Genomic DNA, 12712 nt, shown 5'->3' with positions numbered 1-12712 from the left:
ATATGCTCCACGGGGTAAAAATGCAGCTTGTCTATCTGTTCAAGTGTTGATGTTCTTTCTCGTGTATCTTACACTGTGTGTCTGCATGTTAAGCTTGTATCAGCACGATTGTTTGATCTCTTGACTATCCCCCTTTGTTTTTCCTCTGCTTTCCACCGTGCACTTCAGTACCATCAGACACAAACATACTGCTGCCTTTGTGATTGTGTTTCCATTTGGCACTGAATATAAGATTTGTCTGTCTGTAAAAGATGCTTGCTTGAGGGCAAATAAAACCAGGCGTTTGTTGGTGTTCAAAGGCACAGCTCTTAATTAAATGTTTGATGTTTTTCTGCGCTCTGAGGAAAGCCAACGTTTGCAGGATTCAGCCTTCGACACCTACGCTTCAACCAGTTAGTTTAGCTCTAACAGCATGACAGACAATGCTGCAAATGGAGGGATACTTTAAAAAATAATGGAGCTACCTGTTGGCTAGGTATAACTAATAAGAAATGCATGTGTTGAAACTCTAGTACTGCCTTTTTAATGCAGAAATATGAATTTTGCTTGAAGTGCAAGCAGTGTTTTTAAATTCTTACTATTTATCTTAATCTTCCTGCTCTTACATACTTCTTGTACTTTCAGTGCCTCACTTTAGTGCAGTGAAATGACTGACCATGCAAACATTGAGCAGTGCCAAGAGGAAATGCAGCAGAAAAAAATCTTGCCCAGACAGTTTAAATTTAACCTCAAAAGACTTTCTCATTATTTCAGTAACCGAAGAGCGACAGTTTTCATCATACACAAAGGTTATTTACGCCTCTTCTCGGTCATTTCCAGTAAAAAAAAAGTAAGGATTATAAGTTGTATGTGATTGTTAACTATTACTACACTGGAGTTCCACATTGCGCAGCAGGGAGTGGTTAGTCTGCTCTCATGCTGTGATATAATACAAAGCCAGACAGAAAAGAGCAGGGCTCCAGCTGTGTGACCAAAAACCTCCAATTACTGTATCACAGGGAACTGGCAGATGTAGGAAATAATTCAGTATGAACTGGACCCTGGGGGCATTAAGATGAAAACCAAATACTGACTCACAAACCTGATACCGAGTGTTAACTTTTGGAAAGCTGACATTCAAACCCACAACCTGTTACAGAGCAAAAGAAGATGACTTGGCATAATGATGTGTGTCCCATGTCTCTCTTCTGTAGTTGTGAAGCCGAGTGGACATCACCTGAAACTGGCTCTGAAGATGCAAAACTTTGCTAAAGTCATGTTCAAACCAATGAGGTGAGGACTGAGTCCACATTTTGTGCGTCCATGGTTTTAAGCTTTTTAATGTCAGTGCACAAAAGGTGAAGTGTATCAAGCAGGAACAATGACAAGTGTGTAAGATCAAGGAGAATCTACCCAAATTTGGGTAGGTATAATTTTCATTTTTTGTATACAATACCAGGTTGTAGCTACCATGATGTCACATGTTAGAGGAAACGGTTTTGAAGCCTTGAGTTCAGCTTTTTTGATGTTTCTATGTTTATTTTGGGCCAACATTTTCTATGTTTAAAGGGGTTGGCAAGCACTACAATTCAAAGCTATACACACTATGTCATGGCTTATTTATTAGCTGTATACTTAGATATTTATTTAAAATTGAATGTGGTTCTGTCCGTGGTGTTTGCTTCACAACATGATTTGATATTAAAACAAAACCAGTCTTCTTATCACCATGAACAGCTAAAGAAAGTCCTGACTCCGATGACCAGGCTGCCACAAATATAACTCAATGTGAGAAACACTGAATAAGCTAATAAGCAACCTGTGGTGGAGCAGATATCGATATCTACTAATAAGTGCGAGGGTGTTGATATCATGTCACTAAAGTGTCTGTGGACCAGAGTTCTCAAGCAGTCTGTTTGTACAATAAACAGAAGAGAAATATAATTTTATAGGCTATTTAATTTCATTTAAAAAAAACACGTACTGACATTGTGTTATTTTTGTGTCAAATTAACATGCAGTCTAGCATTAAGTCTTAATATAAGTTAAATGGGTTTTTTTATAGTTCTTAATATAAAAAAAACATCCCATTAATTTGTCATGAATTGAGAAATAAGCCGTAGATGCTCACCTTTTTGAACTAGACTTTAAACGTGTTTAGATCGACTTTAAAGCGGGTCATTTGGATTTCTGAAATAACTGAGAGGGACTCACTTCTGGAGCCAGCCCTAGTGGCCATTTGAGAAATTACAGTACGTGTCATTTCTGTGTTGACTGCATTTTTCAGCACAATTTAGCTAAATCATCAAGTTTCTCTCTAGTATCTGTTTAAATGATGGTATCTGCTGTGTTGATTACACACTACAGACTATTGTTACTGACAGTGTGATCACTGTGTTTGTCTTAACCACGTGTGTGTGTGTGTGTGCTTGTGTGTGTGTGTGTGTGTGTGTGTGTGTGTGTGTGTTTGTGTGTGTCAGGCAGCAGAGGGACGAAGAAACGCCAGAGGACTTCTTCTACTTCGTGGATTTCCAGAGACACAATGCTGAGATTGCTGCCTTCCACCTGGACAGGTGGGTGCACATGTCATGCTACTTTTCAGCTGTTTTACTGATTATCCGATCATCTCAGTGTCACTCTGAGTATTAATGTTAGCTGTGATGTTGAGTTATTTTGTACATCTCTCATCAAAGGTGCTTCCTGTTTTGGTCCTGGTGCATACCGAAGTGCAACACATGTTTCCTTACGTGATGTAATTGCATTAAGAAACATCTGCTGCCATGTTATCTCTGAATGTAATCTGAACCGAACAGCGAAAAGAAAACAAGCCAGAAAAAAAGGAATTTGAAAATTCCTGAAAATGTCCCGAGAAATTTGGGGGTGAGCTGCATGTGTGAAAACAAATTGCTGATTTTGAGAACATGCATGTAAAGAAGCTGCTTCAGAGTCTTTTCTCCTCATCTGTATGATGTGTGACACTTGTTTTTTGATATTGGGAATATGTCCAATAATCTATTGCATTTATAAAAAGGCAACAACTGTGATCATAGTCACATGAAAAGGGAGGATATCTGATGCTCACAGTGAAGGTAGACTCAGTTGAAAGTGCTCTTGAAGATTAACAGTTCAACTTAAAGGAGGAAAGTCACCAGGCTATCTTCAGGCACATTTGGTTAGAGACAAGGATTAAGTTGAACTTAATCCTTGTCTCTCCCTCTTAATGAGTTTGCCTGAAGATACCCTGGTGGCTTTTTTTTACGTCATGTGCTGCCTCCTAAGAACCCAACCCCCCCTCCGTCAAACCGCTTAATTCTCCTTCTGTGATGTGTACAGGCAACTCAGGAAGATTTTAGGGGCAGCCTGCTCTGAAATGTTCTAGATATATATTTTTTCCAACTCTTTTTATTTACTTTTTTCAATAAAGTGACAAACATTTGTAAATTACAATGAAACAGTTCTGAAGTAGTTTGTCAACAAACCCATTCCCCTCCCCTCCCCTCCTACCACCCACCCACCCAGCTCAGGTCAGAACCAACCAGGGACATATGACACACACATACATTCACTCAGACAGCACATTAGACACAACAGCAGACAGACTTTTTCTAGATATGTTCAATAGTGAATGTGTGTAAAAATACTTCTGATTACTGATGTTATCAAGTTATCATAAAAAGCATTGTAAAAAAAAAACAAAAAAAACAATCAGAGTTAGTTGAATGGCTCTATAGGGGTTGTCTGTGGATTCACTATTTTGGTGGGCAGGACACTAAAATATCTCAACATTTACTGGATGGATCATTGGATGAAATTTTGCTCAGCAAGCTGATGCTAGCATTAATCTCACAGCGCTAAATCTAAGCACACACTCAAAAGGTCAATACCATGTTGATCAACTCTTTTTTTTAAAGAGCCCCTGGTGGGCTTTGTGGGTACTGCAGGTGGGCCACAAAAAGCCCTCCAACAATTTTAAATATCACAATAATGATTATTTACCATGAGTCAACCCTTTAAGTGATTAGTAAGGCGTGTCATGACTATTCATGGACATAATGTTTAGTAAACTTTTGTGTCTAGCTTGCCATAATATCATTTTGTCATGTCCCATAATTTTACCCTAACTGAAAGTTACAGATGTAGTCATACATTTTCTTATAATGGGCCCTGGAGTAATTTTGTATTTCAAAGTGGGACGCGGCAGTCTTAAGTTTGGGAAAGGCTGTTGTAGGGTATACCATTCTTAAAGCTACTAAAAGAAACCTTCAGTTTGTGTCAACTCTGGAGATTCCTGTGGACTAAATGGTCTTATCTCTTTGCTGAGTGTGCCCTGTAGTGTTTCCTGAACATGTAAAAGAAACATTAATGTAATAAATCAGGGAAATATGTAAAATAGGCGTGTCAAGTCTCTGTGATGTTGATGTACCCCAGCAGCAGTGACAGACATAAAAAATAACTGTTATGAAAAAATCCCCCTTATCCCTATACCTGTCGGATATGTTGATCTTATAAAGAAGCATCAGTATTAACTCCTGTCTCATTCATATCTCACAGTAGCTTCGAGTTAAGGGGAACTTTTGTGTATGACATGATAGGACATACTGCAAGATTTAGGGCCGGGGGCTTTTTCTTTGTGCAATAAATGCAATCAATTTACTGGAAACTCAGATTGGTAAAAATGTGTCAAATGTGTCTGTGTTTAGTTATCATGTTTATTTTTTTAAGTAGTATGAATATATGAAAAGTGGTAATCAGAGGTGTAGTCCTAGTAACTTTTTTTTTTTTTTTTTTTTTTTTTTTTTACATCTAAAGCTTGAACTGAAATGAAACAAAGATGAATAGAGGGTGTGATACAAGTTATACGAGACATTCTAACTGACTGTTTTCCAAAATGGAGCAATGCTGCAGCTTATCCAGAAAGTCTTTAATAGTCTCTTAGAAATAGCTCTAAATCAAAAGTAACTCACCCTCTGACAACATATAACCAGCCAGCCCACACATAGATTGCAACATGTCACCCAGCCCATTATTTCCACACCAGCCGATCAGCACAAACCCACAGACCTCGAACAATCACAGGAACACACACGTCTTTTTTTCAAATCACACATAAGCCAAACTGAGGTGATTCACGATGAAACACAGTCATCTGAACTAGACTGTATCATTAAAGAAGCCACACACGATACATCATCATTTCACAGCACAAGAAAAAAAATGCAATGTCAACAACTCAAACAATCACTGTAATTCGAAAAAAGTTATTTGACTGAAAAATCTGCTTTGGCAATATGTTGACCTTCAAAAAGGTAAAAACAGTTTCTATCACTCAACACACAAACAGCAAAACTAGATTGTTGCTCTGCTCTCTCCTATTTTTAATTCATGGTGGTGTGTTTTTAATCTGTGGCGGTGTGTTGTCTGCCTCTGTTGTGTCTGTGGTGGCTGCCAGAAGCTCTCATTATCATGGCCAGTAATCAGCAGTTGGGGAATGCCGAGGATTGGAGAAACCGCCATTCAGCCACTGATTGCTGTTTGATTGCTGTTTGCGAGTCATGCCTGGAATATGGCCCTCAGGGAGACATAAGCTCTCTAGATAGTGTATCGAAAACAGCCTGCTACATTATCCAGCGTTTAGACTGACAATATGTTTCTATGGATAAGAATCAGTCAAAACAATTAGCTCCTGTTTAATAAGGTAAAAAAAAGACAGAGATAAGGATAACATTTACATCCGAGGATTTCTCTTAGATTTGCATTTAATTAATCTAAGAAAGTTAATTAACTTACAGAGATTCATTTATAACTGTTTTTTTGTTCAGGGTTCTGGACTTCAGGAGGGTCCCTCCTGTGTCTGGCAGGTTGGTGAATGTCACAGGAGAAGTGCTCCAAGTCACCCACAACGAAGACCTCAGAGGGGTTTTCTTCATCTCACCTGGTAATGAACGTGTGGGCTCCTCTAAATGAATACTTTACAGGTGTTAGATGCAATATTTTAAACATTATGTATCAAATATATCCAATCATACTATATCAATGAGTGATGACTTTCTAAAAAAAAAAAAAGAGCAACTTCAAACTCCCTCTGGGTTTGTTGTTCTCTGCTCTGTGTTCACAGTGCCTCTTTCAGATTATAAATTGTGGTAACTAATACAAGGCTAGCTTCCACTGTTTGACCTTCTTTGCTTTTTTGTATGCTAAGCTAATCTATTGTTTCCTGGCTCTAAAGAAAGTTAAACATTTAACTGACTAAAATGATAGTTGTGGCCGATCTTATCAACTGACCTCAGGCCAATAAAGTTCAATAAGGTTTCCCAAACTGACTATTTGTAGCTAGTATTCCTTGTGTTGGATGATGGGGTCTTTCATAGCAATTGTAAACTGAAGCTGCTCCAAATGGATATTTTGCAGCACGTTTTGGTTAGCCTTTTAGCCCATTTGTCAATTACGTCTGTAGTTCAACATAAAAAGTCATTAAACACGATTAAAGCTGGTTTATCATTACAAGTCTTTGGTCTCAAATACAAATTATAAATGTTCAGCCCCTATGGTCTCCATTTTTTAAATATCCTTTGTCTATTTGATTACCTGTAACACTCCTTTAGTTCAGTGGTTCTCAACTGTTCTAGCCTCAGGAGGACCCACCGCCAACTCATTCAGGAAAAATCACGACCCGGATTTCAGATATTTGTCAACCAATCAGATTTGTTCAAAGAAAAATTATGCAGTTTGGACCTCAGAAAGTACAAAATGTGACAGAACAAGACTTTCACAGACATTTTAAAATAATATTTTTTATCCAGGCACACATTGGCGACCCATGAAAATGGCTCCGCGACTCACCCTTGGGTCCCGACCCACCAGTTGAGAAACACTGCTTTTAGTTTGAGGGAGAGGCAAAGCCCATTCAAAAAGCATGTGAAGAGGAAGCTCATTTTTTTATACCAATATTTGTCCCTCTTTTCCTAAAGCAAACAACACTTGTTTCTTCGCCAAGTGCCTGTATGTGTGCAAGACGGAGTATGCTGTGTGTGGAGGCCCGGACCTGCTGGAGGGTTCCCTGTCTGCCTACCTGCCTGGTCTCAGCATCGCCCCCCGCATCTCCATCCCCAACCCCTGGATCCGCTCGTACACCTTCAGCGGACAAGAGGAGTGAGAGCTCAATATTTGAATGTTCAGCCAATATAATATAAAGTGATATCATACTCACATGATACAAAGTCTAACAGGGGGTTCTGATTGGTTAACTGTGTGTTCCATCTCATAAATCATTAACTCTGAAATCAATCTGATTAGTATTTTACATTCTAGAAAGAAAGATTGCACATAGATTTTGAAGAATTGTATAAATTGAAATTTGTTCAAAAAAGAATTTTTATTGATTTTATTGTGAAACCTTCAATAAAAATTTGTATAAATAATCTTTACATAAGGGAAGTAAACATAATATTAACAGGTTAACATAATATTGTTTTTGGCTCTCTCTGATGCTGTTGTTTGGTTATATCTCCAGAATAATAATGAGAGACTTATTTTAAAACAGTTGTCTTTAATTCTGTTAAAAAAGGGACTCTTATTCATCTTACATCAAACAGTTTTCTGTATAAAGAACTTTTTGTTGTCATTGATGTCTCTTCTTAAAGGTGGGAGGTGAATCCTTTCTTCTGTGACACCATAAAGCAAACGTATCCGTATAACTCAGGCAACAGGCTCCTCAACATCATAGACATGTCCATCTTTGACTTCCTCATAGGTACGTTCAGCTCCAACCCACACACACACACCGCAGAACTTTTATTATCTGAATTAATTCATAGAACATTTTTGGAACATTTTTGGTTTCTACTGTGCATTACAGGAAACATGGACAGGCACCATTATGAGATTTTTACCAAATTTGGGGACGAAGGATTCCTCCTCCACTTGGACAATGCCAGAGGGTGAGACAAAGACGTCACAGAGAATTCATTTAAAGTCAATTTGTACTTTGTAGTTTCATTTCCTGCTCTTGTGTTCAGGTTTGGGAAACACTCTCAAGATGAAATGTCCATCCTGGCTCCTCTGTCTCAGTGCTGCATGTGAGTGTCAAATGATCTTTACATGTGTCTGTTTAGAATGAGGATTTTTACCCTTTTGATGGTGGCCCTGAAGGAAGCAGAAAACAAAGACAATGAGCACACAACAAAATCTGTTTTTTTTACGTGTTTTTTGAATTGCTGTGCTTTTCTAAGGTCACAAGGTTTTTTTGAGTGTGTCAAGGGCGGCGAGTTTCATGAAATGTTTTGCTTGTTAAAGGCTTGTGATTTTTCACACTTAAATATAATAGAAATCAAGTATATTATGAAAATAACTCTGAGTCATGACTGTCTACAATGGGTGTAACACCCGAGTCCCACTGTCTGTGATGTTTTCAGAGTTTTCAGAGTCCTATCTTCAGTTTGTTTACATCGCCAGGACGGCCGGCTGACTCCTCCCCTCGCGTATAAAAGTTGTTTAATTGAGGGACTAGAGAAAAGAAGAATAACATACTGTACTCACTGCTTAACTGTGTTTCTAGATCACGCTCATTTCAGGTAAATTTACATGCAGTGTGAAGATACCAGCATAATAAAGATCACTAGCATTAGCATGCTAACACAACTATGTGCTTTGTCTTTGTGCTTGTTAATGGTTGTTGTGTTGTGCGAAATTCTGTTGTGTTTCGTAAGATGTGTCTCTAATGTGTTGCTAATTTTGAGATGGTGCGTGTAAAAAGGATTTTGTGCTTTGTCAGAAAAGTTGTGTGAAGTCGTATCTGGTTTTGTGAAATGTGTTTTTTAAAATACTTTTGTTTTGTGAAAGGTTTTGTATTTCATAAAATTAGTTATTTTGAGATGTCCTTGTGATGTTGTGTTAAATGAGACCTTGTTGTTCTTTTGTCAAATGCTAAATTATGACCTTCAGGGCCACCATCCTTTAAAAAAAAAAAAAAAGAAGAAGAAGAACATGTGAAATGAAAATGAGCCTCTCTTCCTCTCCCATCAGAATAAAACGCTCCACTCTAATGCGACTTCGGCTCCTGACCCAACGGGACTACAGGCTGAGCGATGTGATGAGGGAGTCCCTGGAGGGAGACCCCTTACAGCCCATCCTGACGGAGCCTCACCTCTTAGCTTTGGACCGCAGGTTACAGAAGGTCCTTCGGGCGGTGCAGCGCTGCATCCGGCGGCTGGGTGAGGACGAGGTGATCACCAGAGACTTTGTGAAATCCACAACGAGGCCTCAGAGCGTCACAGAAATGAGAGAGGTCAGGTAACAGAGGAGGGAAAAGTCGCCGCTGCTCCTCGTAGCTGATTTCTGAAAAAACTTCAGGATGAAGCTCATATGGTTTCGATTTAAGGAACAAGCCTATAAATGGAAGACGCTGTGAAATGTTCAGAGGTGCCTGTAGAGACCGAAGGAATCTCCTTGTGAATGATTTCAGGCTTTGAATTCCTATCCTAGAGGGGGGTATCGTTTTATTTCCTTTTGTTTCTCTCATGGTCACAAAATCCCCTAAGGGTGCATTTTGTGACTGGCCTCAATCTTTACATGTTCACCTGCTACATCAGGATGGTTTAGGGAAAATGAATTCAAAATAAGCCCTTTTAAAGGCTTTATATGTGATTTTCTGATCCAGCAGATGTTGCCCTTGAGCACCAGCATGAAACCAAAACAACTCGCGCTGCATTGTTGTGTTAGCATGCTAATGCTAGCAATCTTTATTATGCTCGTATCTTCACACTGCATGTAAATTTACCTGAAATGAGCGTGATCTAGAAACACAGTTAAGCAGTGAGTACAGTATGTTATTCTTCTTTTCTCTAGTCCCTCAATTAAACAACTTTTATACACGAGGGGAGGAGTCAGCCGGCCGTCCGGGCGATGTAAACAAAGTGAAGATAGGACTCTGAAAACTCTGAAAACATCACAGACAGTGGGACTCGGGTGTTACACCCATTGTAGACAGTCATGACTCACAGAGTTATTTTCAGAGAATGAACTTGATTTCTATTACATTTAAGTGTGAAAAATCACATATAAAGCCTTTAATGAACAGCTAGATACCATTTCAAAGCTGAAACATCCCTTGAGAAATTGAAACACATTCATTAGAAGGAGCTTTGAAGCACTGGATCACTTGTTTATTTAATAAATGTTTTAGACAATTGTTGCATTCATTTGTGTTTAATTAAAAAATTAAAGATTTTTATGAATTGGTATCAGTTTGAAAAGATTTTGCCACCTGCAAGAAACAGGATGGTTTGTTTGTGTGTGTGTGTGTGTGTGTGTGTGTGTGTGTGTGTGTGTGTGTGTGTGTGTGTGAGAGAGAGTGAGAGAGAAAAGTGCTACCTATTAAACACTCATTTAGTTTACTCCACCCGGTTTTCCAGACTTGTAATCCTTCTGTCTCATCTGAGTGTTTAAACAGCTTTACCACATAACTGTGAACTGAAGCAGGCCGGGACAGAGCAGCAGTTTATAGTCTGAATGTAAAATACCACTTAAATACTTCTAAACAAAGACAAAGTTCTTTTTAACAACTTGTGGATGTGTTACCTCTGTTAGCATGGCTCAGCCTTAACTTATAACTACTTTCTTTGCTCCTCTTATCAAACAAGTCTGATATGTTCCAGGTCTCCATGTAACGTAAGACAAAAAAAACACCACACAACTATTTTTACAAGGGGATGTTTGAATTTGTAAGTTTTGCCAAATAAAGTCAGACCTCCGCCTGTCGACACCGACAATGAGGCTGATAAGATCACGCAGTGTGCTTTCTCCTGCAGGTGAATGCCTTCAACCGTTTATATAGTTTATCTTGATTCAAGCCTGGCGACAAGAACAACCAGAGGAGGAAGTGAAAGAACATGCTGAACTCAGAGCGATAGAGCACAAATCATATTGGTGCTTCACAGAGAGCCAAGTACAACTGTTCATCATCAAAATGTCACTTCATGGAAAACTGACCTAAGTTGTCGAAGGTCATTAAAACCCTCCAAGAAGGAAAACAAAAAGAGATAAAGTCTGTAATAAACCAGAGAATATGAGAAGGAAGGAAATATTAAACACTAATATTTGCAGTATGTTGGCCTATGATGGACAAAGGACTTTAAAAAAACAGGTCAATGACTCTCCAACATTGCACGCACACACACGTGGTTAAGACAAACACAGTGATCACGCTGTCAGTATCTGTAGTGTGTAATCATCACAGCAGATACTAGAGAGAAAGTAGAATATTTAGCTAAATGGTGCTGAAAATGAAAGCAACACAGAAATTACACATTACACACTGCAATTTCTCAAATGGCTCCAGAAGTGAGTCACTCTCTAATTGTCCAGATATCAAAATGCCCCATTTACACACACGCACGCACGCACGCACGCACACACACACACACACACACACACACACACACACACACACACACACACACACACACACGTTTAAAATATATATATATAAATATATAATAAATCCTACTATTCAAAAATCTTTTCTAAAAAGGTTCATTATGTTTATATAGTCCTGGACCATTTATATAAAAAATATTAAACTGATTCTGGTTTTGGTGCTTAAATGAAAACCAGGTTTCATGAGGCTTTTCTACACCTAAAGCAATAATATGTCGCCCCCTGGCGGTCAAATTATCGCAATACATGTGTTTCATTTTACAGTCTTTTCTAAAAATCTTAATGGTTCGTACGTAGGCTCGTTAGTTCCTCAGTACTCCCTTATTTGTTCCCCAATATCTATTCCAAATTGGCCATAATGTAAGCATTTTCTTGTCTTATCTGATGCAGACTCAAAGACGTGAAAACGACAAATAGAAAACTCAAAGGGGCCAATGGGCTGAATTTGAGAAATGTCAGATCACAGAGGTGAGATAAGCCTGTAAAAACATCGAACAAAACCTCTACAGCCAAGAAACGTGTTTCAAGACTTTTACTCGACCATTTCTTCCAAGTTTAAACTTCAACTGAGGACTTTTTCCTTCCACACGATGAATAAAGACTCAGAGTGACGAGAGCCACACTAAAAAAACATTCATCATGAAAAATGTGAGATTTCAACATTTTGACGATGTTTACTGTCATGAAGCACGCTGTCAGAACTGAACTATTCCGGGGACTTTTAGAGGCTACTAAGGTAAAAAAAAAAAAAAAATCCTCCTTATATAATAATCCTTAATTTCCTACCTGACAAATAAACTGTTTATTGAAGTGTAAGGACAATAACACCAAAGTGTTGTTGACGTGAATCATTATCAATGTCACCTTAGATTAAATAATAATAATAATTATTATAGGCCTAGAGTTTTTATCATATAAACTGCAGTAATTGTTTAAATTGGTTTTATTTTACATGCCCCTGTTAATATTCGAACTAATGTGTTATTAGATTATTATTATTTTATTATATTTTTTGCCAAACCTCAAAATCGACCAAACTGTCAGCAGCATGGTTACATAAATTGCAACTTTTTGCCTATCCTTTATTAAATAAAACGGCCATATAACTATAACCTTTGAGGTCTGATAGAGCTGGACTACCCATGAGAACAGACACTATATCTGAATATTTTTATTTATCTGAAATGTATTATAACACACCTTGCTACTATTTTGAAACCACTGATTGTAGGTTGGCTACTGTTTGATAATAATGACATTGAACCCAACCAGGGCCCAGAAGAAAATGAATACACATTTG

General features: G+C 38.3%; 1 protein-coding gene across 2 annotated transcripts in view; it reads left to right on the top strand.

Moving 5' to 3' along the window:
• Positions 1-10217, top strand: part of fam20a (FAM20A golgi associated secretory pathway pseudokinase) — a 14888-nt gene extending 4671 nt beyond the window's left edge. For both annotated transcript variants that reach the window (XM_020648154.3, XM_029280107.2), the window contains exons 5-12: positions 1194-1272; positions 2460-2552; positions 5799-5914; positions 6948-7128; positions 7620-7729; positions 7835-7916; positions 7995-8054; positions 9001-10217. In XM_020648154.3, coding sequence (XP_020503810.1) covers positions 1194-1272; positions 2460-2552; positions 5799-5914; positions 6948-7128; positions 7620-7729; positions 7835-7916; positions 7995-8054; positions 9001-9271 — 992 coding nt within the window. In that variant the 3' untranslated portion in view covers positions 9272-10217. The remainder of the gene's footprint in view (positions 1-1193; positions 1273-2459; positions 2553-5798; positions 5915-6947; positions 7129-7619; positions 7730-7834; positions 7917-7994; positions 8055-9000) is intronic.
• Positions 10218-12712: the final 2495 nt, after the last annotated feature.

The sequence above is a fragment of the Labrus bergylta genome, chromosome 21 (assembly GCF_963930695.1).
Source record: "Labrus bergylta chromosome 21, fLabBer1.1, whole genome shotgun sequence".
Taxonomy (NCBI): Eukaryota; Metazoa; Chordata; class Actinopteri; order Labriformes; family Labridae; genus Labrus; species Labrus bergylta.
This window is presented reverse-complemented; position numbering and strand designations above follow the sequence as displayed.